The sequence below is a fragment of the Zalophus californianus genome, chromosome 6, assembly GCF_009762305.2.
Source record: "Zalophus californianus isolate mZalCal1 chromosome 6, mZalCal1.pri.v2, whole genome shotgun sequence".
Classification (NCBI taxonomy): domain Eukaryota; kingdom Metazoa; phylum Chordata; class Mammalia; order Carnivora; family Otariidae; genus Zalophus; species Zalophus californianus.
Genome location: NC_045600.1, coordinates 95,200,549 through 95,225,221, shown reverse-complemented (window position 1 = coordinate 95,225,221; position 24,673 = coordinate 95,200,549). Strand labels below are relative to the sequence as shown.

The 24,673-nt window shown below is 36.2% G+C and overlaps 1 protein-coding gene and 1 non-coding gene across 13 annotated transcripts in view; both read right to left on the bottom strand.

Annotated features, from left to right (window-relative positions):
* The window catches only part of UNC13C (unc-13 homolog C), a 650,938-nt gene that overhangs the window by 329,587 nt on the left and 296,678 nt on the right, over positions 1-24,673 (bottom strand). For all 12 annotated transcript variants that reach the window (XM_027572007.2, XM_027572015.2, XM_027572013.2 and 9 more), the window contains 2 exons: positions 4,025-4,194; positions 808-923 (listed from right to left, as the gene is read on the bottom strand). In XM_027572007.2, the coding sequence (XP_027427808.1) occupies positions 808-923; positions 4,025-4,194 (286 nt within the window). The remainder of the gene's footprint in view (positions 1-807; positions 924-4,024; positions 4,195-24,673) is intronic.
* On the bottom strand, positions 13,025-13,130 carry LOC113910613. Its single transcript, XR_003516125.1, has one exon. It is a non-coding gene; the product is annotated as a U6 spliceosomal RNA (small nuclear RNA).

Genomic DNA, 24,673 nt, shown 5'->3' with positions numbered 1-24,673 from the left:
CTGTGTCTCTCTCTGTCAAATAAATAAAATCTTTTTTTAAAAAAAAGACTATGTGTCTGTATTCTACACTGAGGTGATTCTGCCCTTTGGATTCAGATTGGGTAGTCTAACCTCTAAGCCCACCAAGCCCTACTTTTGGGGCAGGTATATTCTCTACTATCCCTGGGTGGTAAGGAAATTTTGATCCTTTCCATTCCCAACATGTTTGTGGGATCAGTAATTAAAATGGAGGATAGTTCAATATGTATGAAGCCCTTTGTTATTCTAGAAAAAGAAAAAAAATCATTGCTTATTACAATGACTACCAAAAACCACGGATGCAATATCAGCATTTTTGTATTTCTAATACTCCCAACTCAATCTTTAATAAAATCTGAACACTAACTCAGAGTTCTCAAAAATAATCATATTTGGATCCTCTCCTGTATTACTAAAGTACTGCAGGTTTAATGCTTCCAAAATATTTGTCATAACTTTTTTTTTTAACGAATGCTTTTGATATTTTTCTTCCTCCTTGGTCTACTTATTATCATCTTATTGCCTTGTTTGTTAATACCTGCCTCATGTGTTTGTTCTGACTCTCAGTTGAGGACATCTGCCCACTCTTCAGAGAGCAAGACGTAGGCTGTATGATTCCCTAGCACCTCACATGCTGTAGTACATAGTACAGGGTCAAAACTCCAGGAACAAATTCAATTTGCACAAACCTAATTCAATTATACTTTTAAGCCAAATATCTTGTTATATGATCCACAAAGACCTATTTCTTTTCTAGGTTTTATTATTAATACAATTCAATTCGCTTACCTCATGTAAACATGTATATTGTATATGGTATGGGGCAACCTTCTCCTCTCCTTTTATTTCCACATTGATTTTCAATCGAATGGCCCCAGACACAGCTGACTTATCTGTCCGTTTCTCTGATAAAGTGAAACAGTAATTGGTCATTTTTGAAAATACCATATTGCTCAAAGAAATTCTCAAAAGCTTTAAAAAGGCTTACATGGCTAAAAGCCACTTTTCTAGATCAGGTTTAATTATTAACTAGCCATCATGATTCTGGTAAACATGATTTAAAATAATGTGCCTATCATGTCACTAAGTGTCAAACCACATTACAGATACTTCAAACCAAAAAGCTTAATCAGAAGACTCTGCCATTCTGATACAAACTTCTGTGTGCTTGATCAGTTTCTACAATGAAATTCATTGTTTGGGCAATTAAAAGCAAGATAACTTAAAAATACAATTAACCAGAAAACTATTCCATGTAAAAGCTTTCATTTCTCTTTCTATGCTTGAAAGGATGAGTCAAAGCTCTAACAAAAATTTGTTCATAGTTTTATCAGTGATTCCTAAAGACATACAGTCTATGGCCTGTGTTTACTAATGTGTTGGATTAACTGTTTATTGGGACAGAATCAGTGTGTAATCAATTCAGTCAAATAATGTGTATGTGTGTTCAATATGACCTGATCAGTAACTTTAAGAGAAAAAAAAAAGCATAATCACAAAATTCCTAGGGTTTGAATGTACATAGGGGACCTACATTTGATATCTACTTCACAGATGAAATAAAAAGAGGCAAGCTGACCCATTTCACAAATAAAACACAAGGAGGTAGAGTGACAGAGAAAGTGGCAAAGACTTACTCTCTTCCTAAGCATGACTGTATTTACAGTCATAAAAGATACATTTAAATCATGAGGTCTGTGGAATGTCTGCTGACTTTTCATTGTTAATATTTGAGTGATTATGTTATGAAGATTCTTCCCCGAGGAGTGCCAGAATCATGAGAGTTTCTCGTACTGGCTGGAAGATAGTTGATTTTCAACAAATGTTAAAGTTCTCTGCTGGGGCCAAAACAAATGCAAATTCTGGAATCCTTCTGTCACAGACTTCTGTCCAAAGTCCCAGGGAGCATTACTGGTTCTTTGATTTTAACCATCATCATCCCCAGAGACATATGGGACACAGGCTCTGCTTAGATGCCCAGGGCTTTTGGCCAAGTCCTCCTCTACATGGTGGAATGAATCCTATGTGATGAAGGATGATCACTATCCAGAGAGTACAAATATGGTACTTACGGGGATTGAACCTACTAAGGGATTTTACACAAATCTAAAACCTGTCCTTCCCAGCCTCCCTCCTTCTCTCTCCTCTAAAACTCCCAATATCAGTAAATGAGGGCACAAATATAAAAACTGACGGTGAACAGGCAAAGATTTCCCTGTCCTGTTGCATATTTTCCTCACCATACATGGAAGGACCATTTCAGCATAAGAGCTAAATAGCCGATTTTTACTGATTTTACTAATAGCTCATTCAAGCTCCTTGGCAAACTGAATTTACCCACATCAAAAAACATGTGACAGGAGGCAAAGAACATCAAAAGAATCGTTCTTTTCTCAAAAGAACGACTTAAGGCATTTCTGTTTTGGATTCTAACTGCCTCAATTCAAGGACATGCTAACTTACTACAGAAAAAAAGTCTATGTATAAGTAAACCACTTTACAACACAATTTGTGAGTATTGCACAGAGCTAATGGCCTGAAGTTTACTTTTACCTAACATCTCCGTTTTCATATAGAAAATTGTCTTATAGTATAAACAAGACACAGGAGGATGATCACTATAACTGAAAAATTGCATCAATAATGTAAAAGCACCAATTTTCTTTAAGGAAGATTTCTTTCAAATATATTTTGATATTGGGTTCTTAGTCTAGCTTGAATCATTTGTATCCAGATAAGTTATATATCTTTCATTCTTTAAAATTATTGTATTATTTAGAGTTTCATTAATTCTACACCTTTATCCCTTTGCTTTGTCAAATATTTCATTATTTGAAGTATGTGGGTTTTTCAAAAAGCCAAAAGCTCTCTTTAATTTACTACAATATATTGATAACCTGAATGGAAACTCTTTGTAATCCTGGGACTGTATAAACACTTCTTTGACTTAACCAGCCCTTAAAATTTTAATTAAAACATTTTAGATGATAGGACTAAAAAATTTTGCATTTGGCAATCATCAGTTTGTTCTCTTTATTGATAGATCTGATTCTGTTTTTTGTTTATTCATTGTTTTGTCTTTTAGATTCCCCATGAGTGAATGGGGGTGGGGGAATGGGCAAAATAGGTAAAGGGGAGTGGGAGAAACAGGCTTCCAGTTATGGAATGAGTAAATCATTGATGGGAATAAAATGTACAGCACAGGGAATACAGTCAATAATATTGTAACAGTGTCGCATGGTGATGGAATGTAGCTACACTTGTATGAGCACAGCATAACATACAAAGTTGAATCACTATGGCGTACACCTTAACCTAATGGAACATTGTGTATCAGCTATAGGCAAACATGTTGTTTTTTTAAGATATTTTGGATCATGTCCTTAATAGAAACTGAGCCGATCCATATATTTTTTGCTATTATTAAATCAGCACTGAAGATTCTGGGTTATTATCCAATTAGTGTAAAAGTCAAAATAAAACTTTATTTAATTCTTGGTTCCATAATAAAGTTTCATTTAAAAAGTCATGCCAACTAAACATATTCTCAGTATCTTTATCAGCAGAGTAAACCTAAGTCCACATATGTATGGCTTTGCCAATGAAACCTTACTTTTATATCATCATTCGAAAGATATCCAAAATACACTTTTCCTTTATTGCTAAAATTTCACTAAGGAACCAAAAGGAAGTAAGTCAAACAGCATAAAGTCATAGGTTATTTTTTTTTCTATCCATTCAGCAAAGTTTTTGAAGCTATATTTATGAATTAAAAATCAAGAATGGGATATTTTTCTCCTAAAAGACACCCAGTAGATTTTTTGAAAGACTTTCTCTTTTCATCTCAAATTTACCAACATCTTTCAATAATACTGAATTTGAATAAATATTTCAGCAGAATGTTGTAGAAACACACTGATTATTTTTAGTTATACGAGAATAATGCAGGCCACAGATATTCTGAAGTTTATTTAACTGTTTTTCAAGTAAATTTAAAAATAGTCACCTAAGTTGTACCAGACATCCATCTCTCCACTCAGGGTCCTCACTTCTACAATTGTCTGTCCCAAAAAATCATCTGACTCCTTTTTGAAATGTTGCTTGACTCTGGATTTAATGTCATCATCTTCATCCCACACTCTGACTTTGATTCGATCTGTGGAGTTATGGCATTCACTGAAAATAAATGTGGATAAGTTAACAACCATTGGTAATGCTCTAAATGGCATTTGATGTTAGCAACTCATTTTAAATCTATCTAATCCAGAAAGGCATAGTATGTTACCTAATAAATGAGATTTCCCACTGACCCATTCCATCTACAGGATGTTACAGGTGTCAGGGATATTGAAAAATGTTGCATTAGTTAAGCAATGTTAATAAGGGGTAATCATATTCTATTCCAACATAATTCCTTTAACTGAACTAAATATAATCAAATATGGGTCAAAAATATTTAGTGTATTTTCTCTTTGATATATTTCCTATTTGCAGTGGTTTTCTAGAAAAACACAGCCATGCTCAGAAAATACTGCACCATCAATATAAAGCTAATTTTACTGCTATGGATGTCACAGAGTATAAATGACAACACAGTTATGTGCCACTACTTAATACTAAAGATCCCAGTAAGTATGTAAGATACTGTTAAATCAATTAGAATTAGAGCAAAACGCTCTGTTTTTAGGAATAAACTGCACACTTTAATCCATTTCTCACTTCAAGGTTTCCTCCACTTACTCTTGTTGAAGCCCACGCATACAATGTTAGCATTGCCGACATATATTATGGTGTTTCCTGACCCTGTGGCTTTTGTATACACTCTTCCCTATGCTTCTCTGCCTGCCAACCAATCATCCTTTAAGCATCGGGTCATCACCTGCGCTTTCTAACTTTTTTTGGTATCTATTGAGCCAGTTAGGATGATCAATGATGAGCTCCAGTTTGCTCTACATATGCATTCACTCTAGCATAAGGATCTTCAACATGGGGTCAGTGGATAAATTCCGAACATCAAAAATACATAAAGAACTTATAAAACTCAACACCCCAAAAACAAATAATCCAGTTAAACAATGGGCAGAAGACATGGATAGACATTTTTCCAAAGAAGACATACAGATGGCTAACAGACACATGAAAAGATGTTCAACATCACTCATCATCAAGGAAATACAAATAAAAACTACAATGAGATATCACTTCACACCAGTCAGAATGGCTAAAATTAACAACACAGAAAACAACAGATATTAGCAAGGAAGTGGAGAAAGGGGAACCCTCTACACTGTTGGTGGGAATACAAACTCATGTAGCCACTCTGGAAAACAGTATGGAGGTTCCTCAAAAAGTTAAAAATAGAACTACCCTATGATTCAGCAATTGCACATGCAGAAGAATGAAACTGGATACTTTCTTAAACCATACACAAAAAAATTCAAAATGGATAAAAGACCTAAATGGGAGACAGGAATCCCATCAAAACCCTAGAGGAGAACACAGACAGCAACCTCTTTGACCTCAGCCACAGCAACCTCTTGCTAGAAAGGTCTCCAGAGGCAAGGGATACAAAAGCAAAACTGAACTATTGGGACTTCATCAAGCTGAAAAGCTTTTGCACAGCAAAGGAAACAATCCACAAAACTAAAAGGCAACCTACAGAATGGGAGAAGATATTCACAAATGACATATCAGATAAAGGGCTAGTATCCAAAATCTATAAAGAATTTACCAAACTCACCCCTCCAAAAAAAATCCAGTTAAGAAATGGGCAGAAGACATCAAAAGGAATGAGATCTTGCCATTTGCAACGACATGGATGGAACTGGAGGGTGTTATGCTGAGTGAAATAAGTCAATCAGAGAAAGACATGTATCATATGACCTCACTGATATGAGGAATTCTTAATCTCAGGAAACAAACTGAGGGTTGCTGGAGTGGTAGGGGGTGGGAGGGATGGGGTGGCTGGGTGATAGACATTGGGGAGGGTATGTGCTATGGTGAGCGCTGTGAATTGTGCAAGACTGTTGAATCACAGATCTGTACTTCTGAAACAAATAACACAACATATGTTAAGAAAAAAGAGAAAGAAGAAGATAGCAGGAGGGGAAGAATGAAGGGGAGTAAGTCGGACGGAGAGACAAACCATGAGAGACGATAGACTCTGAAAAACAAACTGAGGGTTCTAGAGGGGAGGAGGGTAGGGGGATGGGTTAGCCTGGTGATGGGTATTAAAGAGGGCACATTCTGCATGGAGCACTGGGTGTTATGCACAAACAATGAATCATGGAACACTACATCAAAAACTAATGATGTAATATATGGTGATTAACATAACAATAAAAAATTAAAAAAAAAAACTTCCTGAAGCCTAAAAAAAAAAGAAATGGGCAGAAGACATAAACAGACATTTCTCCAAAGAAGACATCCAAATGGGCAACAGACACATGAAAAAATGCTCAACATCATCTGACATCAGGGAAATACAAATCAAAACCACAATGAGATACCACCTCACACCAGTCAGAATGGCTAAAATTAATAACTCAGGAAACAACAGATGTTAGCGAGGATGCAGAGATAAGGGAACCTTCTTACAATGTTGGAGGGAATGCAAACTGGTGCAGCCACTCTGGAAAACATATGGAGGTTCCTCAAAAAGTTAAAAATAGAACTATCTTATGACCTAGCAATTGCACTACTAGGTATTTATCCAAAGAATACAAACAAAGTGATTTGAAGGGGCACATGCACCTCAATGTTTATAGCAGCGATGTCCACAATAGCCAAAATATGGAAAAGCCCAGATGTCCATCATCAGATGAATGGATAAAGATGTGGTGTGTGTATATATATCTAATACACACACACACACACACACACACACACACACACACACACACACACACTGGAGTATTACTTAGCTATCAATAAGAATGAAATCTTGCCATTTGCAATGATATGGCTGGAACTAAAGGGTATTATGCTAAGCAAAATAAGTCAGTCAGAAAAAGACAAATACCATGTAATTTCACTCATATGTGGAATTTAAGAAACAAAACACATGAACATAGGGGAAGAGAATGAAAAATAAGATAAAAAATAGTGAGGGAGGCAAACCATAAGACACTCTTAACTACAGAGAACAAAGTGAGGGTTGCTGGAGGGGAGATGGGTGGGGGGATGGGGTAATTGGGTGGTGGGCATTAAGGAGGGCACTTGAAGTAATGAGCACTAGGTGGTATATGCAACTGATGAATCACTAAATTCTACCCCTGAAGCTAATAATACACTATATGTTAATTAAATTGAATTTAAATTAAAAAATGAAAAAAACAAAAAACAAAAAAGATAGAACTACCCTATGATCCAGCAATTGCACTACTAAGTATTTACCCAAAGGATAAAAAAAATGCTGATTCAAAGGGGCACAGCACCCTAATGCTCATAGCAGCATTAGCAACAATAGCCAAATTATGAAAAGAGCCCACATGTCCATTGGCTGATGAATGGATAAAGGAGATGTGGCACATATACAATGGAATATTACTCAGTCATAAAAAAGAATGAAGTTTTTCCATCTGCAACAACAGGGATTGAGCTAGAGTGTATTATGCCAAGCAAAATAAGTCAGAGAAAGACAATATATGATTTCATTCATATGTGGAATTTAAGGAAAAAAACAGATGCATATGGGGGGAAAAGAGAGGCAAATCAGAAAATGGACTCAACTATAGAGAACAAACTAAGGTTTGCTGGAGGGGAGGTAGGTGGGGGAACGGGGTAACTGGGTGATAGGCATTAAGGAGGGCTCGTGATGCAATGAGCACTGGGTGTTATATGCAACTGATGAATCACTAACTTCTACACCTGAAACTAAAATTACATTGTATGTTAACTAGAATTTAAACAACTTGAAAAAATAAATAATAAAATACTTTCACCTTTATTTTCCTTCAATTATGAACATAAACAACAAACCACAGCTGTATTATGAGTACCTGGAAGATTTTGTCACCAATAAAACCAAGATATTTATATGTAACATTACTATTGTTATGAAACTTGTAATGTTATCTGTAACTATCATTTACTGTACTAAAAGTATTCTTCAAAATAATTGATTTTTTTCAATTCTATATATTTTATCTTAGGAATTTACAAATAAATGATTTTGAAAAGCGTCCATGGTTTTCACCAGATTGCCAAATGGACTCACAGCATAAAAAATACTTAAGGACATGGGCGCCTGGGTGGCTCAGTCGTTGGGCATCTGCCTTGGGCTCAGGTTATGATCCCAGGGTCCTGGGATGGAGCAGCGCATCTGGCTCTCTGCTCCGCGGGAGGACTTCTCCCTCTCCCACGCCCCCTGCTTGTGTTCCCTCTCTCACTCTCTCTCTCTGTCAAATAAATAAAATCTTTTTTATAAAAAAATACTTAAGGACAATTGACAGAGTTCTCTCTCTCCCATTAACCTATGAGGCAAGATAATACAGTGCATTTAATAATAAAACTTGCAGTATAACATGGCAATGTGAAAAATAAGCCCCACTGTTTTTATGTAATGCTAGAGCTTTCTACATAGAGCACTTTGGCAATTTCTGGGACTTTTTTTTTTTTTTCTGGTTGCTATAAACATTTAGGGGCACTAGTGGCATTAGGTGGGGTAGGCCTGGGATTTGGACACCTTACCATCTCCTGGACAGCCTGTATGATTTGAAATGATGCAAAGGCATTAATAAAGATGCCAAACGCATTGAAAATCACCTCAGTTTGAGACTTATTTTTTTTTACATATAAACACCAACTCTTTTGTGTATTTTAAGACACAGAAATTTTTTAGAAAACAGCTAGTGTCTAAATCACTAACCAAAGGAAAATTGTTGTTGTTGCTGTTCAGAACTTTACCAAGAGCTGTTTTTCACTTTGAGAAATTATACTACCAATGTCAAAATCGCTCAGAGTATCTGAATCAAAGTATTTGTATCAGTCTGTAGTGGAGATGGTCACATATATGCTAATTCTACCAACATGTAAGCATGTAACTACTTACTTACGTATTTGAGGACAGATGTATTTTACTCTTATATGTTAAAATACGTATTAGAACACATTACATTAGACATTTATTTTTCTTTTGGAACATGAGGCTCATTTTTTTAAATTATATTGATACATTAAATTACATATTATTTTGTTTCAGCATAAAAAAGTCATTGTAAATTACTTTATACAAAGGGGGTCATTAGGTCTGATAGGGTTTAAGAACCACTACTTCTACCTGACTTAGCCTCTATGAATCTGTTTATCTATAAAATGGGGTTAATGATACCTATCTTAGAAGATATTTATAGAAATTAAGTGAAATATCTTACAGCAGTTAGTACAGTGACAGACATTTGTTTGATCTATAGTAGTCATTAATATAATGTCATTTCATAAGTTATTTTTGAAGGTAAGATAGGTTTATTAATATTTCTATTCTTACAATTTCTGGCATGCATCTAGCATTCACAAAATGTTCATTAAAAAATCTACAAAGTTGGGGCACCTGGGTGGCTCAGTCATTAAGCGTCTGCCTTCGGCTCAGGTCATGATCCCAGGGTCCTGGGATCGAGCCTCGCATCGGGCTCCCTGCTCAGCGGGAAGCCTGCTTCTCCCTCTCCCACTCTCCCTGCTTGTGTTCCCTATCTCGCTGTCTCTCTCTCTCTCTGTCAAATAAATAAATAAAATCTTTAAAAAAAATCCACAAAGTTTTGCCAAAAAAATTCCCTTTATTATATTTGAAGGAAAAATAATGTCATTCTTAGAAATATCATGTATATCAAAGAAATTCTCCAATCTTGATAGCTATTTCCGATGGTGGAAATAGTGGGGAAGGAAAAATAACTAATCAATTATGCTGTATCCATTGCAGCAAACAAAACCACTTTCAAACCAAGGAGAGCGGTTGGGATAGATGACAGGACAGCTGTCTCCTATCTAGTTCAGAAGTCCAAAGATAACACACCTGAAAGTATAGTAGTGAGGATACTGAGAGAAATTTTTAGCATTTAACCCAAAATTTATTTTAAAAATAGCTCAGATTTTAATTTCTTTGCTATTAAAAATAAAAAAAGCAATGTAGAAACAAAAAACCCAGTTCTCAGCTCATTTGTGTCATTCTTAGAAAAATGAAAGAAAACTTAGAATATCAATCAAAATTATCATTGCCATAAACTTAAAATGCAAAATATTACAAAAACAGAAATAAATCCTTTTTTGTCACCTTTTGATAAAATAAACCACCAGAGTTCATGTAGGTCCTAGAAGACAGACACGTAAAAATGTTTTACCTGCAAATAACAAGTGCAATAAACAGCAAACTCTGGATCATAAAGATTGGTAAATATTTCTAGAATCCATTATTTAACAAAATCAAAATATACTGTCTCATTTGTAAGAATAAGTATTTGAGGCTCTAGTTTTTGTTATAAATTTAAAGATTTTTAGCTTGATACACAGACACACACACACGCATATACACACACAAATAGTAATCCATATAAAACAGTATAACGATATATGTATACATGTATTATAACTTTTCCTTGTACATAATTCATAACTGTATATGCACACATACACATTGTGTGTTTCTGTATGTGTATTTATCAAATGGAGAGAGAGACAATACTGTAATATCTCTTTTCAAATTCCTGTTAGAAATAACTTCTCTGTACCAGATGGAAGTACACCTTCCAAATGACTGCTCACATTTCCATTATTTTCTTCATTAATTTGGTTTGTATTTTTTGTTATTGTACCATCAAGAGTTTACCATTCCCTCACCCATACACCCAGCTACTCATTCACCCACATAGCAGTAATTTTCAGAGCCCTTATTAATGTACAGACATGAACGAGACTTAGTGAGGTTAGATAATTCAACCAACCATACTCTTCCTTCTTTAATGTCAAAATAAAGTGCATGTGATAGTAATGGATTCAGAACAAACATAATCAACAATGTGCCCTGATTCTTGTGATTTTGGGTAAGGGAATTTGAATATCTCTGTATTTCTCACTGATTCTATTTTTTTTCATTTCTTAATTAAGTAAATCTTTAAATTTAGATTACAGATTTAGAGAAAAGTGTAAAGAGAATACAGAGAGTCCCTGCATGTCCCCCAGCCAGATTCCTCTATTATTAACATCTTCTATTACTAACATTTGTTCTGTTTTTTTTCTCATAAAGAGATGCCAGTTCCTACTTTCTCTCTCCCAAAGAGCTTTTTGTAAATAATACTTAAACAATGTTTGCTATTATGTTTCAAGTTTAAGCTGTCAGAAACTTATATTTTTTATCTCCACAGAGTAAAGACAATTGTGGGACTGCTATTGCAAATACTGGAAATTCCACGTGGATTTTACAATGCATATAAAACCAAAGATTTAGTTCAGGATAGTGTGGTGAAGAATCATCACATGTGGGTGTTCAGACTCTCTGAACATTCTCCTTCCATTTTGGCTACATTCCTCTTTATGTTCCTCTTCTTCCCAAGACTGAAGGTAGATAACTCACATTCCTAGCTTCCTTTGTAGTAATGGCCCAGATATTTGACCTCCATTCAAGTAAGATCTGAACTCAAAATTAAAGTGAAGCAGTGGTTCTATTCTGAGAATTTGCTCATTTGGCAACAGTCGTGGCAGAGCCTTTAGTATTTTGATGTAAAGTTTCTGGTATTTAGTCTTGCAGAGCAAAAATATTGATTAATGATGGCAATGTTGTTTTCTCCAGGGAAACCTTGTGATGGAATTGGACAGTTTCTCTACAGTGTCTTCAAAGGCAGGTCCTCTGCCTTTCAAAGTCTTGAGCAACCTAACAGTGTAGGAAATAATCTGTTTCTGCCTAAAACTAATTAGAGCAAACTCTAGTTCGTTTGCAACTAAGAATATTGACGGATGCAGTAACTTTGAAAAAATGGAGGGAACTTCAATACCAGGACTTATGTGGAACTGACTGTGGAGGACATGATGGGGGCAGCCAGCGAAGATTTCATGACCTCAGTCTGGAAAGCCAAGTCATTGCCAAGTGCAATAGCAGAACAACAGGTCAAACTGTTGCTTGCTATACCTTGCGACTCTGAGCACATGCCAAGCAAAGCTTTTCTATGATGTGAATGGTTGGGATAAAATTTAGAATGTTGCCACATGTTTATTAAGTCCAGCTGCTATCAAAAATGCACTACAGCGGAGATGCACTCAAACTAAATCCAGACAGTTTGAAAGCAGAGATGCAAGGGGGCCCAGCTATGCCCAAAGAGGCTCACTCTGCTTGTGTCCCGCAATATAAATTGACTGAGGATATCATAAATTTGGAACCCTACAAGGTTGAGAAAAGCCAGCTGCTTCTGTATATAAAAAATGTAATGTACAGGTAACAAGCAAGGGTTTCTAAGTGCAACTTCAAAAAGAGATAAAATTGTTGCCCCTGGGCTTTTCAAACACTTTCCTTCAGGAAGTCTCTGAGCGACAATGAAGGGAATTTAGTGGCAAAGATGAAATCAGCAGTGTTGCATTCATGCTCGCCTTGGCATGCTTACTATTTTGCAGAGGTTGAGGCAGCAACCATTAGGTCAAGAGAAAGAAATTAGAGCAGAGGAGCCGGCAGTGAAGAGTTGAAGTTTGCAGGTTCATGTGGTTACTCATAAAATTGTCTTGAAGCCCATCTCCTGGAATCTTGGTAAATTTTCCAGGGAAGAGTATTATCAAATGTGCCTCAGGCGGGCTACAGCTATACTTAAAGTAAATGCTTCTTCTTCTTTTTTTTTTTTTTAATGAGAGAGAGAGGGAGAGAATCCCAAGCAGGCTTCAGGCCCAGTGTGTGAGCCCAGTGTGGGCCTCGATCTCACAACCCTGAGATCATGACCTGAGCCAAAATCAAGAGTTGGATGCTTAACCAACTGAACCACCCAGGCGCCCTGTAAATGCCTTAGTCCTATGCTGCTTCTTATCCTCATCATCATCAAATAAGGAATGCTTCGCTAATTTGTATGTCATCCTCATGCAGGGGCCATGCTAATCTCCTCTGTATTTTTCTGATTTTAGTATAGGTCCTGCGAAGTGAGTACCTTTTAATTATTTTTAGAGCCCTCTTTCATTTGCTTGCACTTTCCAGAGTACCTGCTTAGAGTGTGGACATGGACATATTGAGTGAGGAAGGTCTCCCCAGATGTAGAACCAATAACTTGGAGGAAAATGGATAAAAGAAATTCATCTGGAAAGCACAAGGGCCTGCCAGATTGGTTAGCCAAGTAACTACTCCTGCTGCTAGGATCAGAAAGCCCAGAGTGTCTAGTAGGTGTCTACAGGTGTCCAGGAGGATTCTATATTTGCTAAGGTACCAACAATGGTCATGTCTTTCCCACTTCCCTGTTATTGAATGAGACTTTTAAATTGTTGTTACCCCATCTTCTCTCATCACAATACTACATTGGGAATTTTGGAGGAAGATGACATGCCTTTAATTAATAAGTCCCAGGATCACAAGGAACCAAACCTGGAGCAGATGCAGAGACTACCCAAAGATCACAGACTTCAAGCTAAATGCACTAACTGTATAAAATTTTGGTATTACCTACCTCGGAAGGGATAGGATGAATTCATTTTATTTAAATTAAATATAGAGATAGAAAGGTTGTATATAAACGTTGAATAGTCAACGAGGTGGAAGGTAGCCGACACTATAAATGTATTTACTCAACAACCTTTCAACCCCTCCTTTTCCTTTTCTACTTTTATGCAGTATCTCAGCCTTCCTTGTAATTGGAGAGGACCACTTAACATAGTTCTGCCAATTAGATATAAGCCAAAGTCTTCTGGTCTTCTCTGTTACGTTTTCCTCTTTTATTATTCTGGAATATGGATACAGAACAGCTTTCACTAAAGATGTTAGAACAGGTAAGTAGAATAAGCTTTGTTCTTTGATGGAATAATTTAGTTACTTTACTGGCCCTCAAATGCCTATACCTGGAATTCTTGTTGAATGAAATCAACTGCTTTTTATTAATCTAGATCTGTGTCTTAATGTGAAAGTGAATGAAATTCTAATAAAATCAAATAGGTAAATAAACCTCAAAGTTCATTTTGCTTGATTATATACAAAATAATTTAAAACATTTAATTTATGAGCTGTCACTATTTTTTACACCCGATGTGTTTTAGGTCACTTCTTAACTATTTAACATGTGTTTCATAAACTCTGACTTTTATGAAAACACAAAGTTTTGCATTTCAGGTGGGAAATGATAGGCTCACATAGGAAACAAAACTTGACAGCAAGAGAAATATCCTTACATATAAAAAAAAATCCGTCACATATAATAGAAAAAAAAATGTAGCCCCATTAAATCTTCTTCTACTAGACCATATCCAACCTGGTTAATTAGCTAACCAAGACTTCTGGTTTAGTTTACCAGTTTGTGAATTTGGCTTTTTTTTTTTTTTTAATCAGTAGAGAAAAAGATATTTTACTACACAAACTCTTGATAAATAAAATAAATATTGTTAGAGCCATTGCTTTGTAGTTTTCCTTTTAAAAAAATTCCCTTCTTAAAGGATGGTTCATATGTCTAATTTTATGTTTTTTTAATTGTTAAAGACTGGTTTTGTTTCCATAAGAATATATTTTATTTCTTCCTAAATTGAAGGAAAACATTTCCCCCTCTGACTCAGGATTTTTGTGTGTGTCTATGTTTTGTTTTTAAATCACAGGCACCGTATCTCTATAGAGCCAATCGCTACTGGGCCAATTTTTTTTTTTTTTTTTTGGAAGCCATTCAAACGACTAATTTCTTTGTAATTATTTATTCCAACTTTGCAAATGGTCTCAATGCAAATATTTTTAGATTTAGAGTTTCCTGGGGAAAGTCCAATGTATCTCCAATGATTAAAGCAAAAAACAAAACAAAAAAACAAAGTAACAAAACAAAAATAAAACCCAGGCCTTAGCCAAGTTATCAGAGTTTAACACATTCTGAGAAAAGTTGCTTTACATTGAGAGATGTCCATGAATTTCATAAAGTCCATAAAGTCTGAATTCGATGGGAAGAAAGAAGCCCTTGCCCAAGTAATTGTACTGCACTGGGAAGTCATTACTAATGTAGTATATTAACAAACAGTTGTCTGAAGAATGAAAACTGCACCTAGAATGGCACTAGATCTAATGAAGCAAGTAAAATAGATCTCACGTGGCAACTTTGTCAGGAAAAAAGCCAATAGGAAGTGATGTTACATTAAAAATCGTGTCTATTAAAATTATGTAAAATTATAGCCACACATTTTAAGTGTAGCAAATGAGAATTCTATATTTTAAATGGTATTATACCGGGTTTGGTTAACAGAAACATTAATAAGAGATATTAAATACATATGAATAAATGTGTGTGTGTGTGTGTTTGCACTGAAAGAAGCTGTAAGGGTATGTATCGAAATATAGGTGGCAGAATTAGTAAACATTTTTATTTTATTCTTCATATTTATCTGATGCAATCAACACAAGTGTATTTTAAAATATCTAGTAATTGTAAATAATCCCATTTTAACTAAGGCTTCCAGGCAGAACATTGAGAAAATCAGCAGCCAGAAACCGGCAAGAGCCATCCTGAGGCAAAGCAGCAGCCTTTTGAACAGTAATTAAATTCTCTAGTTATAGCTTAATTCTTTAAACTCTGACCCACCAAATGGAAATACTGTGAGACGGTGTTCACATTTCCTTTTAGTGATTTATTATGAATTATGTAATCCACTTCCATTGCCATATTGATGTCTCATTTGTGCCTGAATTAAGATCCCAACCCTATTACCTCTGAATTCTATTACAGTAGATGAACAGACTCTACGTTCAAAACCCAGGGACAGTGCACACCAGCTATTCCCACCTGCATTTTTAAGGACAACTGAGTTATGGGTATCAGGATCAAAAAACAGTCCCCAACATTTCATTTTTAAGTTTTCCTGAGGTTTTTCTTTATAGTAATTGGGCATTGTAGATCCATTCTATAAATTAATGACCAAGATGATAAAAATAAGAACAAGAAATTATATTATTATTTTGAAAAAGGACAGGAGGTGAAGAGGAATTCATTCACTAGCATTTAAGGGTTGGCTGAAAGAAGCCCTTATACCGTTAACAGATCCGAGAACAAAAGGGCAAAGTAACACCTTATAAGATAGACCCATCTGTCTGCCCCACCTTCGAGCCCCACAATTAGATCATGAATATCTCAAAGTCTTATATTCTCTTTATATCCAGTATTTTCTTCACAGATACTACTGTTGCAGAATAAAATTTTAATAGCTGTCTTAAGAATTATTAAATGCTATTAAAATATTACCATTAATAAAAATTAATAATGTTAAAATAATAAAGGTAAAAAACCTTTAGACAAATACTTCAGTGTCCATTTTGCTGTGAAGAGAGAGACCACTTACAAAGACAGAGATTAGAAGATCTATATGGTATCATTTATATATGGAGTCTAAAAAAACAAACTAGTAAAAAGAGTAAAATGGTGACTATCAGAAGCTGGGGTTGGTAGAATAGGAGACGTTTTATTTAAGGGTACAAACTTGCAATTAGTAGACATGTAAGTCCTGGAGAGCTAATGCATAGCACAGTGAATACAGATAACATTATAATCATCTAATACGCTGAGAGACTAAAATCTTTATTCCCACCACAAAAAAATAATTATGTGACATGAGAGAGGCACTATTGCTACAACAGTAATGTAAAAATACATAAATGTGTCAAATTAAGGTTTTGTACACCTTAAATTCATATAATACTATATCTCAAATAGATTTCAAGTAAAAATAGCAGGTAGAAACTGGAGGACCAAATAGCTTTCTCAACAACAGGAGAAATGAATAGCTCTGTAAGAGTATGCATTATGCAAGATGGGTGTGGTTTCTAATCACCATTTCGTTGATTCACCATGTATTTTTCCACTGCAGACACATTGTTCATTGTGTTTCTTAGGACAAGGATTTCTTTTCCCTATCCCTCTACCTGATGAACATTTACCTGTCTTTCAAGACCCAGAGAAAATATCACCTCTGAGTGAAACTTCCCTGGCAGTTTTTTGTTTTTATTCTTTTTTATGTTTCAATCCCTAGTAACTGTAGCAAGTGGATATTCAAAATTGCTTACTAAAAAAATATCACAGGGTTCCTTTTTCTCCACATTCTCACCACCACTTGTTATTTTCTATCTTTTTGATTTGCCATTCTGACAGGTACAAGGTATATCTCATTGTGTTTTTTTTCCTTTCGAAGGCATATATATTTTATTATTTTATTTTTTTGCTTTTTAAATCTTATTTTATTATGTTATGTTAATCACCATACATTATATCACTAGTTTTTGATGTAGTGTTCCATGATTCACTGTTTGCGTATAACACCCAGTGCTCCATGCAACATGTGCCCTCTTTAATACCCATCACCAGGCTAACCCATCCACCCACCTCCTCCCCTCTAGAACCCTCAGTTTGTTTCTCAGAGTCCATAGTCTTTCATGGTTCACCTCCCCCTCTGATTTCCCCCTGTTCATTTTTCCCTTCCTACTTTTTTTTAAATAACATATAATGTATTATTTGTTTCAGAGGTACAGCTCTGTGATTCATCAGTCTTACACAATTCACAGCGCTCACCATGGCACACACCTTCCCCAATGTCCATCACCCAGCCACCCCATCCCTCCCACTCCCCTACCCTCCAGTAACCCTCAGTTTGTTTCCTGAGATTAAGAATTCCTCATATCAGTGAGATAATATGATACTTGTCTTTCTCTGATTGACTTATTTTGTTTAGCATAATACCCTCTAGTTCCATCCACGTCGTTGCAAATGGCAAGATTTCGGGGTTTTTTGATGGCTGCATAATATTCCATTGCATATATATATATATATATACCACGTCTTCTTTATCCATTCATCTGTTGATGGACATCTGGGCTCTTTCCACAGTTTGGCTATTGTGGACATTGCTGCTATAAACACTGGGGTGCACGTACCCCTTTGGGTGACTACATTTGTATCTTTGGGGTAAATATCCAGTAGTGCAATTGCTGGGTCGTACAGTAGCTCTATTTTCAACTTTTTGAGGAACCTCCGTACTATTTTCCAGGGTGGCTGCCCCATTTTGCATTCCCACCAACAGTGTACGAGGGTTCCCCATTCTCTGCATCCCCGCCAACATCTGTCGTTTCCTGACTTGTTAATTTTAGCCATTCCGACTGGTGTGAAGAGGTATCTCAGTGAGGTTTTGATTTGGATTTCCCTGATGCCGAGCGATGTTGAGCACTTTTCCATGTGTCTGTTGGCCATTTGGATGTCTTCTTTGCAGAAATGTCTGTTCATGGGCGCCTGGGTGGCTCAGTTGGTTAAGCGACTGCCTTCGGCTCAGGTTATGATCCCGGAGTCCCGGGATCGAGTCCCGCATCGGGCTCCCTGCTCGGCGGGGAGGCTGCTTCTCCCTCTGACCCTCCCCCCCTCTCATGTGCTCTCTCTCTCTCATTCTCACTCTCTCAAATAAATAAATCTTTAAAAAAAAAAAAAGAAATGTCTGTTCATGTCTTCTGCCCATTTCTTGATTGGACTATTTGTTCTTTGGGTGTTGAGTTTGTTTAAGTTCTTTATAGATTTTGGATACTAGCCCTTTATCTGACACGTCATTTGCAAATATCTTCTCCCATTTTGACGGTTGCCTTTTGGTTTTGTTGACTGTTTCCTTTGCTGTGCAAAAGCTTTTTATCTTTTTTTTATTTTTCTATTGTTATGTTAATCACCATAAAAGCTTTTTATCTTGATGAAGTCCCAATAGTTCATTTTTGCCATTGCTTCCCTTGCCTTTGGCCATCTTTCTAGGAAGAAGTTGCTGTGGCTGAGGTCGAAGAGGTTGCTGCCTGTGTTCTCTAGGATTTTGATGGACTCCTGTCTCACATTTAGGTCTTTCAACCATTTGGGGTCTATTTTGGAAATGGTCCAGTTTCATTCTTGGCATGTGGCTGTCCAATTTTCCCAACACCATTTGTTGAAGACACTGTTTTTTCCATTGGACATTCTTTCCTGCTTTGTCGAAGATGAGTTGACCATAGAGTTGAGGGTCCATTTCTGGGCTCTCTATTCTGTTCCATTGATCTATGTGTCTGTTTTTGTGCCAGTACCATACTGTCTTGCTGATTATAGCTTTGTAATAGAGCTGGAAGTCCGGAATTGTGATGCTACCAGCTTTGCTTTTCTTTTTCAACATTCCTCTGGCTATTCAGGGTCTTTTCTGGTTCCATACAAATTTCAGGGTTACTCGCCCCATTTTTTAAGTTCAATTAGCTAACATATGGTACATCATTAGTTTCAGATGTAGTGTTCAATAATTTATCAGTTGCGTATTGTGGTTTTGATTTACATCTCCCTGGTGATTAGTGATGTTGAGCACCTTTTTTGTGTGTCTGTTGGCTATTTGCATATCTTCTTTGGAAAAATGTCCGTTCAAGGACTCTGCCCATTTTTTTTTAACATAATTGTTTGTGGGGGTTTTTTGGTGTTGAGTTTTATAAATTCTTTACATATTTTGGATCAACCCCTTATCAGATATATCATTTGCAAGTATCTTCTCTCATTCAGTAGGTTGCTTTTGTTGATAGTTCCCTTTGCTATGCAAAAGCTTTCTATTTTGTGTTGGCAAGGATGTGGAGGAAAAAGGAACCCTTGTGTACTGTTGGTGGGAATGTTGGTACAGCCACTTTGGAAAACAGTATGGAGGTTCCTCAAAAAATCAAAAATAGAAATACCATATGATCCACTAGTTCTACTACTGAGTAGTATTCAAAAAGATATGCGCACCCCTGTGTTCACTGAAGGATTATTTATTATAGCCAAGATATGGAAGCAACCTAAGTGTCCACTGCTGGATGAATGGATAAAGAAGATACACATGTGTACACACACACAGGAAATTTACTTAGTCATTAAAAAGGATGAGATTATGCCATTTGAGACAACACAGATGAATGTAGAGGGTATTATGCTAAGTGAAATAAATAAGACTGAGAAAGACAAATACCATATGGATTTACTCATATGTGGATTCTAAAAAACAAATGAATAAACAACAAGAATCAGATATATAAATACAGAGAACTGATGGCTGCTAGAGGAAAGGAGTGTAGGAAGATGGGCAAATGATGAGGAGGCATGGAAGTTAAAGGCTTCCAGTTATGGAATGAATAAGCCATAGGAATAAAATGTACAGGACAGGAAATAGAGTCAATATTATTGTAATAGCACTGTATGGTGAAAGATAGTGGCCACACTTCTGGTGAGCAAGCATGACATATAGAGTTGTTGAATCACAATGATGTATACCAGAAATTAATGTAACATTGTGTGTCAACTATACTTAAATAAAAAAATAAATAAGTATTATAGTAAGAGTAATCACACTCTTTTTTGTTACTCATTAAATATTACAAATATGCATATTCCAATTAGTGGCATAATTAGGTAGCTGAAATTAAACCATTGGTTTGAAGTCAGAAATAAAGTCTACTTTGGATATGTATTTGACATTTATTTGACATTTGAATAAAGACATTATCTTCCCAAGTCTGACTTTCAGTGGCAACATGCATTTTTTTTCTTAAACTTACTTGTCAGTGAAATAAAGATGTATGCCAATGACCTCTAAATTTAACTGTAAAGAGCCAGGAGCGGTGCATGTTGCCATGTTTCGTGGTTGTCCTATTGTAGCTCAAATATTCCAAGATCTGTGATTTATAGAAGTTATACCATTTTCTTTTCTTTTTAAAAATATTTTATTTATTTGAGAGTAGGAGAGTACAAATGGGGTGGGGGGCACAGGAAGAGGGAGAAGATGACTCTCTGCTGAGCAGGGAGCCAGATGCAGGGCTCAATCCCAGGACCCTGAGATCATGACCTGAGCTGAAAGCAGATGCTTAACCCACTGAGCCACCCAGGCACCCCTAAGTTACACCATTTTCATTTTACTTACAAAAGCAAGGTGTATTAGGTATGATGGAATAATAGAGCAGGCTTGGAAAAATATCTGCCTGATTCAAATTTCATTTTAGCCCCTTACTAGCAGTATGACTTTGGGCAAGTAATGCAGTTACATTGAGTCTCCATGTCTAACCTATAAAATTAGAATATCAATAATTATCATTTAAAGATGATTATATATGTAACACTTAGAAGGGACTGGGCACTTAGTAGGTTTTTAATTATATCTAACTAATGCAGCTAATTCTATTACTCAAACATATAAATATCATTTGCCTTTAATAGCGAAGAACAAGTTACTGCAGATATAGGAAACAGGAAAACTTTTAATTAGTCTAGTTATCAAAACAGGAAATTGATTAAATAATTGATGAATACCCATGCAATAAAATCTCACTCAGATATTAAAAATACTATTTTAGGTGAGGGTTTATTTGGGGGCTCTCTATTCTCTTCCATTAATCTATATGTCTGCCTTTATGACAATGCCATACTCTTCATTTCTGTAGCTTTGTATTTTTTTTTTTTACACCCTTAACAAATGTTTTAGCATATGGTATAGTATTGTTGACTACAGATGTAATGTGGAGCAGATGTATAGAACTTATTTCTCTTGCTTAATTGAAACTTTGTGTCTGTTGATTAGTAACTTGCCAATTCCCCCTCTCCCCAGCTCCTGGAAATTACCATTCTAGGGTGTGATTCTACGAATATATTCTTTTTGTTACCTCATTTAAGTGGAATCATGCAATGTTTGTCTTCTGTGACTGACTTATTTCACTTTGCATAAAGTCTCCAAAGTTCATCCCTGTTGGTGCATATCGCAGAATGCAGCAATTGCTAAATGATATTGCATCGTATGTACATATCACATCTTCTTTATTCATTCACCTATTGATGACATTTAGGTAGTTTCCACATCTTGGCTACTACCAATAATGCTGCAGTGAACATGGGAGTACTATTATGTCTTTGAGATTCTGATTTCATTTTTTTCTTTTTAGGTAAATACCCAGAAATGGATTGTTTGATCCTATGGTAGTTTTATTCTCAATTTGTTAAGAAAAATCCATACTGTTTTCCATAATAGCTATACTATTTTGCATTGCCACCAGTTGCGTACAAAGGTTCGCTGACAAGGGTGCCAAGACTACACAATGGGAAATGGTAGATAGGAACTGGGACCCCAGCGAGGGGGTCCCATCCAACAGGAGCTTGAATCATGGAGGAGACTCAGGTAATGGTGGTGGGAAATGGTAGATAGGAACTGGGACCCCAGCGAGGGGGCCCATCCAACAGGAGCTTGAATCATGGAGGAGACTCAGATAATGGTGGTGGGAAATGGTAGATAGGAACTTGGACCACAGCGAGGAGGTCCCATCCAACAGGAGCTTGAATCATGGAGGAGACTCAGATAATGGTGGTGGGAAATGGTAGATAGGAACTTGGACCACAGCGAGGGGGTCCCATCCAACAGGAGCTTGAATCATGGAGGAGACTCAGGTAATGGTGGTGCTGTGCAAGGCAGAGAGAGAAGTAAAGAAACACTATGGCTTCCCCTGCCCTCCCACCTCTGATCTTATCCAAGGGCCTCCTCACACCTAAACCTACTGAGCAAGAAAATCTGGAAAATGTAACCTTTGGAGTTTAGTCCCCTGAGATTATACAGAACACACTGCAGAAACTTCAGGGACTAAATGGAAGAGCAAACAGGCCAGCATTTAGGCTAAACTTACGCAGAAAGTGCCCTAGAGAGATATGTAAAACTATACACTTAGCGAGAAGTACTTTTGTGGTTCTCATTCTTATTCCTTTCAGCATTTCTTTGACATTCCCTGAGAGGCCTTAGCATTTGCATCTTGAGAGATAAAACTCCTATTGCTAAGTGTTTTTCTAAATCTTACTTCAGGAAAATAACTGATAAATAATAAACATTTTTGTATTAGGTAGCACAATGAGAGATTTGCAAAGAAAATTATGGTATAAAAATGCTTTGGAAAAAAATAATAGTGCTTTATAAAGATGAACCATTTTATTATCACTAATGTTCTGTAGTCATTCTTTATAAGTAGATAGATGCTTTACAGACTTAAGAAAAGGTTGAGCATGGGTGCCTGGGTGGCTCAGTTGGTTAAGCGACTGCCTTCGGCTCAGGTCATGATCCCGGAGTCCTGGGATCGAGTGCCCCATTGGGCTCCCTGCTCAGCGGGGAGCCTGCTTCTCGCTCTGACCTTCTCCCCTCTCATGCTGTCTCTCTCTCTCTCTCTCTCTCTCTCAAATAAATAAACAAAATCTTAAAAAAAAAAAAGAAAAGGTTGAGCATCCCTTTACCAGTTTTCACTGCAATGAACACAATTCCTGTTACTATATATTTGTATTCAGTGCATTACTTATTAAACGTCATTGTCAATATTTTAATTCAAAACTGTTTACTATTAGTATTTACCTTTAAAAGATAGACACATTATTTTCTCTATATAAGTGTATCTAATTTGAATTTTTACCAATGTGGGATTATACTATACATACCATTTGGCATCTTGACTTTTTAAACTTAATATATCATGTACATCCAGACACACACATGATTACATTCTTTTTAGTGACATGATATACTGCATTATATGGATGTGCCCTAATTTATTCAGTTTATGCCCGCCTCCCCCATAGACAGTAGTTGGGCATTTAGGTAGTTTCCAGTTTACTGCTACAGCACTACAAAGAATACCTTGTATGTGTATTTTTATGAATTTGTAAAACTATTTCAGTTTGACAAATTACTAAAAGTGGATTTTCTAGGTTGGAAGGCATGTAATCACATACACATCTGCATATAGATACACACAAAATCACACCTGCATTACTAAAATATCCTCCAGAAAGCATGTATGTGCTTACCCTAATAACTCTTTCTCTATAATCTCACAAATACTGAGTATTATCACTTTTAAATCTTTGCTAATCAGGTAGGTGAGACCTACTTTTCATATTATGTTGACTTTAGGGAGCATACTTATACATTAAATGAAATGTATATATACAATATTTGTGCAACACATTCCTCCTTCCCAGACTAGTCCACCTGAAAAGGAGAAAAGGAGGAAAAAAAGAAAGGAAAAAAAAAACTAATAAAAAGTACCTTTTTCCACCCCCCTTCCCCTTCCCCTGCCCCCTCCATCTCAAAGAGACATTTCAAGAGCTTCTGACTACTTCTGGCCAGAGAAAAAGGGTTCAACTAAATAGCCAGAATTTATCTCTGGGAAGAGAACAGAATTAGTCACCATTAGTTTCTATGGCACCTAATTTGCCTTCAGTCTTTGTTAGAAAAGAAGAGCTGCTATTCTTCTAAGAGACTCTAAAGCAATGATGGAAATGTCAGTAACAAGTTGCAGTTGTAATAAGTGCCTGATCAGACTTTATCTGAACACCACACTTGGCAGGAGCAACAATCATAAAGGTAAATGCTATTGGCTAACAGCCCTCTCATTCCAAATATCAGCAACACAGCACAGCTTATGGGAGACTTCTGCAGTGATCACCAATGAATTGCTAAAGAAGAGAAGAAATGTTAGGAAATCTTACACGCCAATTAG